Raw genomic sequence first — 17,494 nt, 5'->3', positions numbered from 1 at the left:
TTTTAAATTCAACTAGACTCCTGCTAACATTACTTTAAAATTCTGTAGTGTAGTATTCCACTTATCTTTACGGACAAACCCCACTCAAATGAATAGTAGGACTGCCTGTTGTGGTCTGAATACAGCCTTGACTTTATCAATATTTTAAAGCAATAAACATATTCAATCAGCATTTAAACCCAATCTACCACCATAAAGGTCCAGAATGTTAGTTTAGTTTTATTCATGTAAATGATTGAGACTTCAATACCTACAAAAGAAAATCACCTGCTGGTCGAAAAGAGGGAACTCCTTTCACTGCTAACCCTGAGTATAGAAAGTGTCCTATAACATCACTCATAATAACAGTCATGGTGACCCCAAGTGGATATGTTGTATTACTGCAACATAGAACTGCCTTTGTCCATGTGAATTTGTATCTAAAGATCTCCTCCAGACATGTATTGTGATATGTACAAGTCTGCTTGAACCAATAATGCGACTAATGTGTTTTTACACAAAAAAGTATAATGTCCACATTAAAATCCTTAAAAGGACATCTACTCCTTCTACCTGGTAAACAATTCCAGAAGCTATGAATATACAAATTGTGTTTCCTGCTTCACTGTAAAGTCCATTCTTAGTGTATGTGCACTGGTGACTTCAGGGTTTTTCATCACACTTAAAAAGTGAAAGTAAAAGTTGCATACTGGTCAGGTATGACTTCCAAACTATTTGTGATTTCACAAATCATGCTGGTAGACCCCACCCCTTAAAGTCAGATTTTCAGTGAGCACAGAGAAACTTTCCACTTTCAGCAGATGATTCTAGTGTCAAACTCTGCACATCATTCATTAATATATTCAATAATAACGAGAGAAGGCAATTTGAATAGTTTAAGGTTTGTGAAAAGCAGATACTAAACTGAATAACTGGCTTTAATTTGTATTAAAAAGCATCTGAAGGGTTATGAATGATAGCTGGGAGCAAAACTTAATCAGTATCCAAAGGTATATCAAAATAATGACTTTGTGATACTAAGTCATTATTTGGAGATGTTAATTCAAAATATTGAGAAATGTTCTCATTATTTTGAGATACTAAGTCAATATTTTGAGAAGGTTTCTCATTATAATGACTTACAGAATCTCTTTTCCCCGTCACAGGCAGAAATATTCTTCCATATTATAGAGCACATTCAGCTGGAGCTGGTGTGTCCAATTTTAACTTAATCGGACTGCGAGGGGCGTAGACTTTCCAAAATTTCATTTTTGCAGCAAGCATAAACATTAGAACCTAAGACTTGATTTCATTCTGTAAATTAGATTTTATCTCATCCCTTGTCCTGCATTTTTATCATCACTGGAGGAAAGTATATCACAAAGAGTATAGACAGCTTCTTTTTGCAGGTTGGGTGCTATTATATAACAGAGAAACAGACACCCTCGTCATTTTAGTGGCACCCATTCACCGTCAAGACAAAGAGAACAGTCAGGGCAGCTATCATAAGAACATTAAGCCCCCAAGGGCAGTGGGTTCAGTCAAACATGCCTTTTTTGTTCATGATTTTGAATGCAGATTTTTTTTGTCGGTGTTTTGAAGAGCATTTTTTGGAGAGTAGCACTTTCTCTATTTAAGGGTAAGCTCTGAGTTCAACGACAATATCTTAAAAAGGCCAAGAATTTAAATGATATGTTATTGAGACTTTACATGGACTGCCAAACATCCAGAAATGTTTGTGGGATCATTCTGCTCCCTCTGTCCTATATGTGGCTGAAGAGGACGGGTTGTTTTCTCAGGACCTTTACCAGAGGGCTGGGCTTTGGTGGGACAAAGTGGGCTGACTGCTCTGCCTACAGGATGAGAGGAGAGAAAAAATAATGGAAAAGAGGGAGGGCTGAGTCGGGGTTTGGAAAGGCCTTTTCCAGCCCTTCTACTCTTTCAATTTATAGGTCCTCCAGACACACACCCACATAGACAGCAGAGCCCAGTAGACAAAGTCAGGAAGTGACATCATCCACAGGAAGAGAAGCCAAACAACTTTTTCTCTCTTTTCTGTGTTGTCTGTGCTGCTTAGTGAAGTCTTGGTCTGTTAGTGGCCGACAGAGAGGGAGAGGATCCAGAGGAGATAGAGGAGGGCAGACCAACTGTCCTCCACAGGGAGTTTAAAGTCAAAACGTCTGGTGCTCGAAATCCTCCCTGAACTTCCCACGACTTTCCAACACATTCCAGACCCTCCGCTGCAGGATTTCAGCCAGGTACAGTGCAGACAGCTTTTTTTTCCCATTCTGTAATCTCTTGTTTTGATCTCACTCGGACTCTTCCTTTGTTTCTGGTTACTGCGACTTGCAGTGCTGTCTTTTTTTTCTTTCTCATGTATGGGTCTGGTCTTGAGAGGACTTTTGCAGGTCTGCAGAGCCAGAGGCAAATTCCATAACAACCGTGAAAGTATGCCAACAGTGCGTGATCAGACATGCTTCATTCAAGGCTGTTGAGGCATGCAGTGAGACGTAAAGTGAAAAAATAAAGCCAGTCCACGCTGTCAATTTCTGTCCAAGTCATTACTGTCTTCAGTAAATAAGAGTGTCCAGGTTAATGTGTGGCTGAAACTATGTCTCCCTGAACTGAGCATTGAATGAAACGCTGTAAGCCTTCCTCTGTAGCTCTTTTGTTATGGACACATTCAGAGCTCATCTCATGACCACGTATTCATGGTTCCCCAGTGGTGAGTTTTGAAATGAGATCAGGCAGACTGTGAGTACTAGTGGAAAGGAAAAGTACCCTTCTCATATATCAAATGCTGTTAAATCACCACTGTTTTCTCAAATTTTGAACAGAACCCTGCAAAAATAGGCAGTCATGTGAGAAGTCTGTGGAAATGAGGTATTCAGTCAACAAAAGTTCACAACAAACACCCAGTATCAGTGATTGGTCTATAAAGTGTGAACATATGATAAAGGCAGAGGCAGAAACTTCTGCTAATTTAAGTCACACGGAAACAACCACAGGAAACGTCAAGACCGGCAGCTCAAAAAGGGACACAAATGCGGATATAGTGTCATGTTGCAACCACGGTCACTTGAATATGACTGTGTCAAATCTGTGGAAGCGACATATGCTACAGTCTTCCAAAGTACTGAACGGAAACACACATCTCAGCAGAGTGTAACACACAATCAAGTGTAACCCTTTCAATATGTGATGTACCTAAACTTTATTTCTAATAAACTGCCCACCTTGTTTTCCTATAATTACCTACTCAGTTAATATTCAAATGCTAATTCATTTATGTTTTATTATTATAACCAATCAGCGAGGTCATGCTCCTGATCAGTGTGTATTATCTGCCAGATGGTTAATAGCTATCAGGGGAAAACCATCATCTGTCAATAATGTACTGGTTGTGTTTCATATCCCTAGACTCATTTCCCAGAAGGGGAACTGACAGTCTATGGGTTTCATCATTTTTCATGTTCAGTATTTTTACACCAAACTGAGTGGTGATGAGAGTCATAATGCTGTATCTGAGCAAAGTGAGCGCTGTACTGTGGACATTTTCTCTCACAACACTCTCTAGAATTCAATGTTTAGTGAGTCGCAGCATGCCATTCATTTTCTCAATTATGCTTGCCTCTAGTGGCCTGAACTGTACCACAACCAACTGAAACTGTTGCTATTTATATCAGTGGGTGCTACTGGATGTCTTGTGATAAGGTCATTGGGTCCCACAGAGCAGTGGAGGCAGTAATGACACATTGGGGATGAACTCACTGGTTTGTCTATAGTTGAAGGAAACATGTAGAGTTTTCTGTGCAGTGTGTACATTTTAATGATCCAGTTTTTGAAAATGTTTGAGTTGTGAAATTTGATGTCATGCTTCTCTACTTTGGGTTGTTTTTTCCCTTTGTAAATGATCTGACAATGATATGTATGGTTTTGTAGTTATAACTTAGATTTCTTTGGTCATATGCAATTTTTGGTCATTCTGGCCTAAAGCAGTGGATTGACAGGAAAGGAATAACCCTAACCCTCTAACTCCTCTTGTTGTTCTGCTTCACAGAAGAGTCCCGCCATTTGAAAACAAGAGCTCCCTGCAATCTTGACACGACAGACGGTGACCTCCTGTGACCTGACTTCCGAGCTGAAACCATCCTGGTTCTGTCTCTCAGGAAGGTCACGCTTTATCCAACGAAAAACTAATTATTATTCTGGAGAGCTTATTCTCCCCTTATCTCAGGGGAAACGACTGAGTCGATGGCGTTGTGTCTTGGACAAGTGTTCAGCAAAGACAAAACATTCAGGCCAAGGAAGCGGTTTGAACCGGGCACCCAGCGCTTTGAACTTTACAAGAAGGCCCAGGCCTCGCTCAAGTCTGGCTTGGACTTGAGGAAAGTGGTTCAGCTGCCAGAGGGGGAAAACATCAGCGATTGGATTGCTGTTCATGTGGTGGATTTCTTCAACAGGATCAACTTAATCTATGGCACGATGAGCGAGTTCTGCACAGAGCGCACGTGTCCCATCATGTCGGGAGGGCTGAGGTACGAGTACAGGTGGCAGGATGGTGAAGACTACAAGAAACCCACCAAGCTGCCCGCTCTCAAGTACATGAACCTGCTGATGGACTGGATAGAGTCGCTCATCAATAATGAAGACATCTTCCCCACCAGAGTAGGTGTGTGAGGAGTCTACAAATGAAGTCGTCAGACTATTATTGAGTGTGTAACCTAATACATGAGTGATTGCTTTCTGCACTGATGTTGTGCTTTATCAATGCCGAAGTGTCAGCCTTGAGTGCAGGGCTGTTCCCGTTCATTAATATCTCAAATGAGATTATAAAGTTCAAGCAGAGGTTAATTAAACAATAGGGCTGACATTTAGAGGAGATTGACTGTGTTGCTATTTTATCTCAGCACCAGACAATCAACATTTATCAGAGGTGCATGCATAATGCAGGGGTGGGCTAAGGGTGGTTAAGCAGTTAGCAGTGAAACCAGAATGGTTCTGTGTTTGAACCATTGACAGTATGGTTTGAACCAGTCAGGGGCCTTTCGTGTGGATTTTTTATTATTTTCTTCTGCAGTCCACAAACATGCAGGTGAATTTCCCATAGGCATAAATGGGTTTTTGTCTATTTGCTAGAGATTGATAATTTGTCCCTATCTTGCACTTAATGTTTGCACAAATCTCCTTGGCCCTGAGCCGGACTATAAGGCCATACATTGATGTATATAGTGATAATAAGACTTGGAACAATGTGCTCTAGTACAGTGGTTCCCAAACTCATCTGTCTGGGGTTTCCACACAGTCCTCTCAGAAGGGCTCATTAATGTGACCCCGTTCAATAGATGGGATAGCTTCAAGGAATTGTTTGATTCCTTACTGCTGAGAAAACACAGTGGCTTTGGTGGCTTCTTGACACATTATCCATTTAAGACATAGTGATCCTGCAACTGGCGATAGATCTAGTCAGTTTTACGTATGTCATATACTGACTAAAAGCGTAAATGTGAGAGGTTTTCAGCCATTTAACTCAAACTTGTAGCTATGAATTTGGACTTTTCTGGACTTTGCCTCAGTTATTGGTTATTGTGACATTAAATATACGAAAGATCTGGCACACACAAATTAGTAATCCTAATTGAGTCTTCCTCCTTAACACAAATAACTAGATAATATTTTTTTATCTTTTTTTTTTAAATCATAATTTTTCTCCTACACAGTAACAGCTTCTTAAGAAGAAGTAAAATTATTATTTTACTGGTCCTAACCTTTTCCTTTCATGTCCCCTTTTATCAACCCAAGATCTGAAAGGAGGTTGTTCTTGGAATTACTTCTCATCACTGACCTACATTCTCCATGCAAATCAAATTTCATTCAAACACTGACTGCGACTCAAAGATTGATGCTGTTGAGGAGAAACCATATTACTTCAAGAATATTAAATCTGCTAAATGATGGGTTTCAGTTATGTAAAAGGATGTCATTTTTGTCTCTCTTTATGAAGTGTAAGTCTCTTAATTTCTCTAACACTTTTCTCCTTTCTTCATACTAGGTGTACCTTTCCCCAAAAACTTCCAGCAGGTGTGCAAGAAGATCCTGAGCCGTCTCTTCAGGGTGTTTGTGCATGTTTACATCCATCACTTTGACAGCATCTGCAGCATGGGTGCAGAGGCCCACATCAACACCTGCTACAAGCACTACTACTACTTCATATCAGAGTTCAACCTCATTGACCACTCTGAACTGGAACCCCTGGTGAGACAATAGAGTGACTTCAGATGTGTGAGGGTGACAGGGAGAAGGAGAAAGAGGATCAGATGTTACGTATTGGGAGTGTTGTCAGTATCACTCTCATAACCATCAGTATAGCAGAAAATATCACCCACGCTGCCATCTGTAACCTTGTTGTGCAGTATGCTGGGTGAGGTTGAGTTCTAGCTTCATGTTTTCCCAGCTAGTACACATGCAGCACAAATTAAATATCAGCCATTTGTGTCTACTGAAGCCACACAGACTACGTGATTACTCAGCTTTACTGTGGGCATAAAACACATTAACTGTGTTCTCCTGAAGATAATAACATTTTTCCATTTGACACTAGGAATGGAATCAGCATTCACTTTCCCCACCAATTTTCCGTCATGAAAGAAACTTGTTAACTGCTTTATAGAAAATGGTTTGGTTTGAAGCAACCCAGCCCTCATAAGAGAAGTTGCTGATTTCGTGCAATCATGTAAAGAGGCAGAGTTTGTATAGATGTTGATTTTTTCCAACAAAGGGACCTCCATCACATATAAGCAGATGCAGAACAGTGCTCCAAGTGTCAATAAAAGGATTCAGTTATTATTATTATTAAGCCCAGAGGCTGTAATTCCCCTTACAAAGTGAAACTGGGCTGAGGCATTTATGTCAACATAACACAGAAAAGATACATCTAACAGACCCTGTTTTATTGCCCCACCTTTAGTACCCGAGGCAATTCTTTTTGTTGCTGGTCTCATAAGAACAACATTTAATGTTCTACATATTTTAACGATCGCACTTCGTAACAATCATTTATTCCACATACGATATGATTTTGATGTGTTAAACATGTCCTTTGTTTTCTTTTCCTACAGAAAGAGATGACAGAGAAGATATGCAATTAAACAAAACCACATGGACAAAGGAGTTTACATTTTGACGATAACTGAGCCCCGTGAGAAATCGACGGCTTCAAAACACTCAGAACAAAGAACAATTTTACATAAAGTTGTATGAGTGGTTCTCTAAGCATAACTGGGAAGGTCTACTAATTTACCACACTTCTTCAGATGGTGGCACTGTGCCTTCACAGAGGTTTTTACTTTCAATAATTATGGTGCTTGATGCCATATTATAGGACTTTGTGTTTGTGTATAATACACTCCTGTACTCATGTGCTTTTTCTTTCCTCCTGTGCATGTATGTTTATGTTTGACCTTTTTATATACCATTGAGTGCTATTTTGTTGAACTGAAGTTTGTTTTTTAATTTGATGTCAGTGTTTTTATAGTTTGAATATAAAAAAGCAGCCTCGAAATGATCAGTGTTTTTTTAAGTTTTGTACTGCAACACAAAAATATGTACTTGGGTCATGACTTTTTTGTTTTGATTATCAAAGTAAACACTTTGAAAACAGCATATTAACAAGACGAATACCACCCAAAGACAAATTTCACCAGACAAAAGTAGTGTTCTAATAATCTAAACACGTATAATGATGAAGTGTAGTGGATATGTGGCATTAGCCGTACTTCCTCTCGACAGTGCTGACCTGCCAAACCTCTGAAATGCATGTAAATAAACGTCACCATCATGCACAAAAAATCCCCACTACGTGGAGTGAGGTGTGGCGGGGAGTCGAGCCAAGTGACGTAGCAGCGGTAGCCGTGTTCTCGACCAATGGGAGGAGGCGGTATGCACAAGTGGGCGGGGCCAACGTCTGTTTATGCGTTTTCCCGCCCTGCGCGTCACCAGCTTTCTCTGACTGATGGATCTCAGCTAGCAATGGACGCTTACATCAGCTGTCAGAGGCTTTGACAGAGGGGATTTGGCTGGTTTGGGACACAGAGAGTCCAGGTTAGGAGTGTTTATTGCATTTATATTAATATGTATATGTTTTAACGGCACCGTTCGCTACAAACTGGTGAATGGACGTTAATCGGGACGACGAGCTAGCTAAGGGTTGTTGCTAGCCAGCTGGTGCTAGCGACATTAACATTACGTCGGGTTTTACAATCAGCAGTCAACGCTTTTCTAAAGTTCTGCTTATTCCTGTAGACATTGTTCCCTCTTGGTAAAGGTGCCCAGGTTTGTGTAGCAACGGTGCTAATGGTAAGCAACGACGTGGCACTGGCAGTCGGTGAACTCTTGCTAACTTAACTAGCGAGTTTCATAACAACAATAACAACAGCAAGCTGAATGTGAAGCATCACTTTCAGCGGGTGTAACGCTAGCTTATATATTACCATAACAGACTGGACCTCTGCTACTCTGTCACTTAAACAAACACTGGAGAGTAAAAGGAGGGAACTATTTCTGGTACACGTCAAATTAAAACAGTGTGATTTGAAGGACTTGTGTTTTTGACTATTTCCACCACTTTGAATTGACTGGTTCTCGACTATATTTGTGCGTTTGCTGCTGCAGTTTGTTCCAGACTAACTAACTCAATATTTGTGTTGTGCCCTCAGTTGGCAGATATGGTGAGGCACAGCGTGATGACAGAGCTGCAAGCCTTCCAGCACTCTTTCCAGGTAGGATGTGAACTGTTCACAATACTGTGGGACTTCCTGAAACATGATATGCTTGATAAGATCAAGTTGCTGGAAAGTAGTCCAGCGACTGTCAAGGTTATCTGCACAGAAATGTAGAAGTTTCATCAGTCTCCATGAGTCATGCACTGTGACTGATTGTGTAAATGTCTCTGGTAATATCCAGGGTGACATAAGGCCTTGGGGGTGTTTCCCGTAGTCTCATCAGGTCACTGTTCTGGCAGGTTGCAAGATAATCAGGAAGCTTGTGTATATATTGTTATATGTCCGTATAATTACAGTCGGTCATTTTTTGTAAAGGAAAGTTTTATGAACTATATGTGTTAGTGTAAAGAGATGGTTAAATAAGTGGAAGTTAGGAGGAAATGTCTTTTTTTTTTCACCATTTAACACTTAAAATAAAGTGGGAGAATCATATACTCCTTCATGTCCTTTCTCTACTGTACACCACCTGATCTTTCTGGCTACTCTCGTATTTTCCCTCCCTCTCTCCCCTCCCATGTGGCCCTTCTCTCTATTACAGGGTAACTCCCTGGCTGTGGGCCAAGTGGGGCAGAGCTGCAGGGGAACTGAGGAGAACGGTGTTGCTTCAGAGGACAGACAGCACCTTTCCCAAGGCCCAGCAGGTACAACGGCTGTATTATTCAGAATAGCTCCGGGGCTACTGAATCTTATGGTGCGCACAGGGACGCACGGGCGGAGTCTGTACTGTTTAACTAATGTGCTTGCATATGGATTCTTCTGTGTTGCTACAGAAATAGAGAAAAGCCAGCCAGTGAACATCCCAGATGCAGCTAAAAGAAAGAAGAAGAAAAGAACGAGAGCAACGGACAGCTCCACAGGCACTTTTGATGGTAATAAAGCTGATATTATTGTGAGACATATTGTACGGTATGTGGGGAAAATCAAAAGATAACACAAACACAAACTGCGGTCTCATATGTCAATTTTTTTTCAGATCTCTACAAATTGACAGACGAGGTGCTGGGTCAGGGGGCTTATGCTAAAGTTCAAGGATGCATAAGTCTGCAGAATGGACAGGAGTTTGCTGTGAAGGTGAGTACGGATGTTTTGTTGGCAACACCCTATAAAATGCAGTAAAGTAAGATTTGAAGAAGATTTAAAATGATTGAGGAAATGCTTGTGTGTGTGTGTGTATATATATAATATATATGTGTGTGTATATATATATATATATATGTGTGTGTGTGTGTATATATAAAAACTTCCCTCTCACCCTCTTGGGGTGGTATCTGTGTCATCCTCAAGCTCGGGTCCTCTACCAGAGGCCTGGGAGTTTGAGGGTTCTGCGCAGTATCTTTTGTGTAATGTATGCGGTAGGGAGTTCAAGTGAGCTCAACCAACCTACAAAAAATGTTCTATTCTTTTCACTTCTGTACTATTGTCTACTGTCTACAAATGTTATTGTTTATACATACACCACACACACACACACACATATATTATATATATACACACACACACAGCACAAGCATTTCCTCAGATCATTTTAAATTTCTTCAAATCTTACTTTACTGCCATTTTATAGGGGTGCTTGCCACAAAACTATCCGTACTCACCTTCACAGCAAACTCCTGTCCATTCGCAGACTTATGGCATCCTTAACTTTAGGCATAAGCCCCCTGACCCAGCACCTCGGTTCTGTCAATTTGGTAGGAGATCTTGGGAAAAAAAATGGAATATGAGACCGCAGTTTTGTTTTGTGTATCTTTTTTGATTTTCCCGCCCACATACCGTACAATATGGTCTCACAATAATATCAGCTTTGATTACCATCAAAAGTGCCGCTGTTGGGAGCGGGTTCCGTTGCGTCTCGTCTTTCGTTCTTTTCTTTCTTTAGGCGTGCAATCTTGGGATGTTCACTGGCTGCTTTTTCTCTATTTCGTAGGCAACACCAGAGGAATCCAGCTATGCAAGGCACATTAGTTATAAACAGTACAGGGACTCCGCCCCGGTGCCGTCCCTGTGCGCGACCATAAGATTCAGTAGCCCCGCGGGAGCTATTCTTGAATAATACAGCCGTCTGTACCTGCTGGGCCTTGGCGAAATTGCTGCTGTCTGTCCTCTGAAGCAACACCGTTCTCCTCAGTTCCCCTGCAGCTCTTGCCACCCCACTTGGCCCACAGCCAGGGGAGTTACCTGTAATAGAGAGAAGGGGCCACAGTTGGGGAGGGGAGAGAGGGAGGGAAAATACCGGAGAGTAGCCAGAAAGATCAGGTTGGTGTACAGTAGGAAAAGACAATGGAAGGAGTATATTGGAATTCTCCCACTTTATTTTAAGTGTTAAATGGTGGAAAAAAAAAAAAGACATTTTCCTCCTAACTCCACTTATTTAACATCTCGTTTACACTAACACATATAGTTCATAAACACTTTCCTTTACAAAAAAATGACCAAAACTGTAATTATAACGGGTCATATAACAATATATACACAATTCTTCCTGATTTATCTTGGCCACCTGCCAGAAACAGCTGACCTTGGATGAGACTACGGAAACACCCCCCAAGGCTTATGCTCACCCTGGGATATTACCAGAGGACATTTTACACAATCAGTCACAGTGCATGACTCATTGCGGAGACTTGATGAAAACTTCTACATTTCTGCTGCAGATAACCTTTGACAGTCGCTGGACTTACTTCCAGACTTGATTGCTTATCAAGCAATCAGTGTTTCAGCGAGTCCCACAGTATTTGTGAAACAGCTTTCACATCCATACCTGGAAAAGAGTGCTGGAAGCTTTGCAGCTCTGCATCCGCTGTGCCTCACCATATCTGCCAACTGGGAGCGGCCACAGAACACAAATATTGAGTTTAGTTAGTCCTGCGCAACAAACTGCAAGCAGCAAAACGCACAAATATAGTCGAGAACCAGTTCAATTCAAGATGTGGTGGAAATAGTCAAAAAACACAAGTCCTTAAATCACAACTGTTTTAATTTGACGTTGTACCAGAAATTAGTTCCCTTCCTTTTACCTCTCCAGTGTTTGTTTTAAGGTGACAGAGTAGCAGGGACGTCCAGTCTGTTATGCGTAAATATATAAGCTAGCGTTCACACCCGCTGAAAGTGATGGCCTTCACATTCAGCTTGGCTGTTGTCATGGTTGTTATGAAAAACTCGCTAGTTAAGTTAGCAAGGGAGTTCACCGACTGGCCAGTGCCACGTCGTTGCCTTTACCATTAGCACCGTTTGCCTGACACAAAACCTTGGGGCACCTGTTACCAAGGAGGGAACAATTCTGACAGGAATAAGCAGAACTTTAGAAAAGCGGTTTGATGCTGATTGGTAAACACCCGACGTAATGTTCAATGTCGCTTAGCCACCAGCTGGGCTAGCAACAATCCCTCTAGCTAGCTCGTCGTCACCGGGAATTAACGTCCAATTCACCAGTTTTGGTTACACGCGGAACGGCTGCCGTTAATATGAAACATAATACCATATTAATATTAAATGCCAATAACACTCGCGTAACCTGGACTCTCTGGGTGTTCCCAAACCAGCCAAATCCCCTCTGTCAAAGCCTCTGACAGCTGCATTAAGCCGTCCACTTTTCCCTAGCTGGAGCATCCATCAGTCAAGGAGAAAAGCTGGTGACGCGGCAGGGCGGGGGAAAACGCAATAAACAGCACGTTGGGGGCCCCCGCCACTTGTGCATACCGCCTCCTCCCACTTCGGGTCGAGAACACGGCCTACCGCTTGCTACGTCACTGGCTCGACTCCCCCCCGCCACACCCTCACTCCACGTAGTGGGCATGTTTTTGTGCATTTGATTTGGGGTGGACGTTTATGGTTACATGCATTTCAGAGGGGTTTGGCAGGTCAGCACTGCCGAGATTGAAGTACGGGCTAATGGCCACATTATCCAACTACACTTCATCGATTATACGTGGCTTTAGATTATTAGAACCACTACTTTTGTCTGGTGAAATTTGTCTGTTGGGGTGGTATTCGTCTTGTTAATATGCTGTTTTCAAAGTGGTTTACTTTGATAATCAAAACAAAAAGAGTCATACCCACAGTGACATATTTTTGTGTCTGCAGCTACAAAAACTTAAAAAAACACTGATCATTTCGGAGGCTGCTTTTTTAGTATTCAAACTATAAGAAACACTGACATCAAATTAAAAAACAAACTTCAGTTCAACAAAATTAGCACGTCAGATTGCGTATATAAAAAGGTCAAAACATAAAACATACATGCCACAGGAGGAAAGCAAAAGCACATTGAGGGGTAACAGGAGTGTATTATACACAAACACAAAAGTCCTATAATAATGGCATCAACGCAACCCATAATGTATTTGGAAAGTAAAAACCTTCTGTGAAAGGCACCAGTGCCACCATCTGAAGCAAGTCGTTTTGCGTAAATTAGGTTAGGACCTTTCCCCAGTTTATGCTTAGGAGAAACCACTTCCATACAACGTTTATGCTAAAAATTGTTCTTTGTTCGAGTGTTTTTGAAGCCGGTCGATTTCTGCACGGGGGCTCAGGCTTAATTCGCTTCAAAGATGTAAACGTCCTTCTGTGTCCATGTGGTTTTTGTTTAATTGCATATCTTCTCTGTCATCTCTTTTGTAGGGAAAAAGAAAACAAATGACATGTGGTTTAACACATCAAATCATATCGTATGTGGAATAAATGATTGTAACGAAGTTTCGATCGTTAAAATATGTAGAACATTAAATGTTGCTTCTTATGAGGACCAGCAACAAAAAGAATTTGCCTCGGGGTACTTAAAGCGGTTGGGCCAATAAAACAGGGTCTCGGTTAGATGGTATCTTTTCTGTGTTCATGTTGACGATAAATGCCCCTCATGCCCAGTTTTCACTTCTGTAAGGGGAATTACAGCCTCTGCGGGCTTAATAATAATAACTAACCTGAAATCCTTTTATGACACTTGGAGCACTGCTTCTGCATCTGCTTATATGTGGCATGGAGGTTCCCTTTGTTGCGAACAAAAATCAACATCTATACAAACTCTGCCTCTTTACATGATTGCACGAAATCAGCAACTTCTCTTATGAAGGGCTGGGTTGCTTCAAACCAAACCATTTTCATATTAAAGCAGTTAAACAAGTTTCTTTCATGACGGAAAAAATTGGGGGTGGGGGAAAAGGTGAATGCTGATTCCATTTCTAGTGTCCAAATGGGGAAAAATGTTATTATCTTCAAGGAAGAACACAGGTTAATGTGTTTTATGCCACAGGTTAAAGGGCTGGAGTAATCACGTACGTCTGTGTGGACTTCAGTAGACACAAATGGCTGCATATTTAATTTGGTGCTGCCATGTGTACTAGCTGGGAAAAACATGAAAGCTAGGAACTCAACTCACCCAGCATACTTGCACAACAAGGTTACAGGATGCAGCGTGGGTTGATATTTCTCTGCTGATACTGATGGGTTATGAGGAGTGCATATCTGACACACCACTCCCAATACGTAACATCTGATCCTCTTTCTTCCTTCTCCCTGTCACCCCTGCACACATCTGAAGTACACTCTATTGTCTCACCAGGGCGTTCAGTTCAGAGTGGTCAAATGAGGTTGTTCGAAACTCTGGATTATGAAGTAGTATATGCCTTTGTAGCAGGGTGTTTTTGATGTGGGCCTTCTGCCCATCCCATGCTGCAGATGCTGTCCAAAGCTGTAATGGAGGTAAACATGCACAAAACACCCTGGAAGAGGACGGGCTCAGGATCTTCTTTCCACACCTGCTTGAAGTTTTTTGGGGAAAGGTACACCTAGTATGAATAAAGTGGGGAGAAAAGTGGGTTTTTTAGAGAAATTAAGGAGATTTTACACTTCATAAAGAGGAGACAAAAATGACATCCTTTTACATAATCTGAAACCATCATTTAGAGATTTATTATTCTTGAATCGTTAATTATGGTTTCTCCTCAACAGCCATCAATCTTTGAGTCGCCAGTCAGGTGTTTGGAATGAAATTTGATTGCATGGAGAATTAGCGTCAGTGGATGGCAGAAGTAATTCCCAAGAATCAACCTTCCTTTCAGATCTTGGGGTTGATAAAAGGACATGAAAGGCAAAAGGTTTAAGGACCAGTAAAATAATAATTCTTACTTCTTCTTATAGAAGCTTGCTTTACTGTGTTAGGGAAAAATTATGATTTAAAAAAAAAGATAAAAAAATATTATCTATGTTATTTGTGTTAAGGAGGCAAGGAGCTCAATTAGGATTACTAATTTTGTGTGGGTGCCAGATTCTTTTCTTATAGTTTAATGTCCAATAACCATATAACTGGAGGCCAAAAGTCCGAGAAAAAGTCAAACCTTCATAGCTACAATTTTGAGTTAAATGGGGCCTAAAACCTCTCACATTTTACGGCTTTTAGTCGAGTATATGACATACGTTAAAAACTGACTAGGCATCCTATGCCAAGTGCCAGGATCACTATGTTCTTAAATGATAATGTGTCAAAAGCCACAATAGGCCCACTGTGTTTTCTCAGTTCAGTAAGGAATCAAACGAATTCCCGTTGAAGACTATTCCCATCTACCTTAACGGGGGTCAGCATTAATGGAGCCATTCTGAGGAGGACTGTGTGGAAACCCCAGAGCAGATGAGTTTGGGGAACCCACTGTACTAGGGGAGCACATTGTTTTCCAAGTCTTATTTATGGGTGTATATTACAATCATGTATGGGCCCTTATCAGTCCGCGCTCAGGGCAAGAGATTTGTGCAAACAGTCTAAGTGCAAGATAGGGGACAAATTATCAATCTCTAGGCAATATGTGTGTACTCTATATTTTATATATTTTTCTCCACTCGGGGCGCCCTATGGAAAAATTCACCTGCATGCTTTGGTGGGGACTGCAGGAAGAAAAATAATAAAAAATCCACACGAAAGTGACTTCTCGCGTTCAAACCATACTGTCAATGGTTCAAACACAGAACCATTCTCGGTTCACTGCTAAACTGCTTACAACACCCTTAGCCCCACCCCTGCATTATGCATGCACTTCTGATAAATCGTTGATTGCTCTTGGTGCTGAGATAAAATAGCACACAGTCAATCTGCCTCTAATTGGTCAGCCCTTATTGGTTTTAATTAAACCTTCTGGCTGAACTTTATAATCTCATTTGAGATATTAAATGAACCGGGAACAGCCCTCGCACTCAAGGCCGTCTGACACTTCGGCATTGATAAGCCCACAACATCAGTTGCAGGGAAAGCAAGTCACTCACTTATTAGGTTACCACACTCAATAATAGGTCTGACGACTTCATTTGGGTAGACTCCATCACACACCTGACCTTCTGTGGGGGAAGATGGTCTTCATTATTGGATTGGAGGCCGACTCTATCCAGTCCATCAGCAGGTTCATGCTACTTGCAGAGCGCGGCAGCTTTTGGGTTTCTTGTAGTCTTTCACCATCCTGCCACTGTACTCGTACCTCAGCCCTCCCGACATGGATGGGACCGTGCGCCTCTTGTGCAGAACTCGCCTCATCGTGCCATAGATTAAGTTTGATCCTGATTGAAGAAATTCAGCCACATGAACAGCACATCCAATCGGGTGGATGTTTTCCCCCTCTGGCAGCTGAGACACTTTCTCAAGGTCCAAGCCAGACTTGGAGCGCAGGCCTGGGCCTTCTTGTAAAAGTTCAAAGCGGCTGGGGTGGGCGCCGGTTCAAACCGCATTCTTGGCCTGAATGTTTGTCTTGCTGAACACTCTGGTTCCAAAAGACACAACGCCAGTTCACTTCAGTCGTTTCCCGCTGAGATAAGGGGAGGAATAAGCTCATCCAGAATAATAATTAGTTTTTCGTTGGGGGATAAAGCGTGCACCTTCCTGGCAGAGACAGAACCAGGATGGTTTTCAAGCGTCGGAAGTCAGGTCACAGAAGGTCACCGTCTGTCGCTGTCAAGATTGCAGGGAGCTCTTGTTTTCAGAATGCTGCGGGAGGACTCTTCTGTGAAGCACAACAACAGAGGAGTGGCGGGTGGGGGGGGGTGGTTAGAGGGGTTAGGGCGTTATTCCTTTCCTGTCAGATCCACCTGCTTTTTAGGCCACGAATGACCAAATTGCATATGACCAAACGAAATCTACAGTTATAACTACAAAACCCTACATTTTCACTTGGTCAGATCCATTTGTACAAAGGGAAAAAACAACAACCCAAAGTAGAGAAGCCATAACATCAAATTTCACAACTCGAAACCATTTTTCAAAAACTGGCGGGATCATTAAAACTGCTACACACTGCACAGAAAACCTCTACATGTTTCCTTCAACTATAGACCAACCAGTGAGTTCATCCCCCAATGTGTCATTACTGCCTCCACTGCTCTGGTGGCGGACCCAATGGACCTATATCACAAGACATCCAGTAGCACCCACTGGATATAAATTAGCACAGTTTCCAGTTTGCGCTTGGTGTACAGTTCAGGCCACTAGAGCGCAAGCATAATTGGAGAAAATGAATGGGCATGCCTGCGAACTCACTAAAATTGAATTCGTAGGAAGGTGTTGGTGAGAGAAAATGTCCAGCAGTACAGCCGCCTCACTTTGCTCAGATACAGCAGCATGTATGACCTCTCATCACCACTCAGTTTGGTGTAAAAATAGCTGAACATGAAAAATGGATGAAACCGCAGTAGAACTGGTCAGTTCCCTTTCCTGGGAAATGAGTCGTTTAGGATTGACTGGAACACAACCATACATAGACGTAGAT

General features: G+C 41.8%; 2 protein-coding genes across 2 annotated transcripts in view; both read left to right on the top strand.

The window, feature by feature from the left end:
• Positions 1-1,787: 1,787 nt before the first annotated feature.
• mob3c (MOB kinase activator 3C) lies at positions 1,788-7,400 on the top strand. Its single transcript, XM_035653318.1, has 4 exons — positions 1,788-2,237; positions 4,040-4,651; positions 6,032-6,234; positions 7,098-7,400. Exons 2-4 carry the CDS (start codon positions 4,234-4,236, stop codon positions 7,125-7,127), a joined length of 651 nt encoding a protein of 216 aa, XP_035509211.1. The 5' UTR covers positions 1,788-2,237; positions 4,040-4,233; the 3' UTR covers positions 7,128-7,400.
• A 548-nt stretch (positions 7,401-7,948) lies between these two features.
• Positions 7,949-17,494, top strand: part of mknk1 (MAPK interacting serine/threonine kinase 1) — a 13,117-nt gene continuing 3,571 nt past the window's right edge. The window contains exons 1-5 of the mRNA XM_035653317.1: positions 7,949-8,079; positions 8,694-8,756; positions 9,298-9,400; positions 9,530-9,628; positions 9,733-9,830. Of these exons, the coding sequence (XP_035509210.1) occupies positions 8,703-8,756; positions 9,298-9,400; positions 9,530-9,628; positions 9,733-9,830 (354 nt within the window). The 5' untranslated portion in view covers positions 7,949-8,079; positions 8,694-8,702. The remainder of the gene's footprint in view (positions 8,080-8,693; positions 8,757-9,297; positions 9,401-9,529; positions 9,629-9,732; positions 9,831-17,494) is intronic.

This window comes from Morone saxatilis, unplaced genomic scaffold, assembly GCF_004916995.1.
Source record: "Morone saxatilis isolate NCDOM2014 unplaced genomic scaffold, NCSU_SB_2.0 Contig12, whole genome shotgun sequence".
NCBI lineage: Eukaryota > Metazoa > Chordata > Actinopteri > Moronidae > Morone > Morone saxatilis.
Note: the sequence above shows the minus strand (reverse complement) of the source record. Positions and strands in the feature narration are given on the sequence as shown.

Excerpts from the sequence above, each read along its gene's own strand:
- mob3c (XM_035653318.1), top strand. The coding sequence starts at position 4,234 with ATGGCGTTGTGTCTTGGACAAGTGTTCAGCAAAGACAAAACATTCAGG. Across the intron at positions 4,652-6,031 it reads CATCTTCCCCACCAGAGTAG|GTGTACCTTTCCCCAAAAAC; the intron begins GTGTGTGAGGAG and ends TCTTCATACTAG. Across the intron at positions 6,235-7,097 it reads ACTCTGAACTGGAACCCCTG|AAAGAGATGACAGAGAAGAT; the intron begins GTGAGACAATAG and ends CTTTTCCTACAG.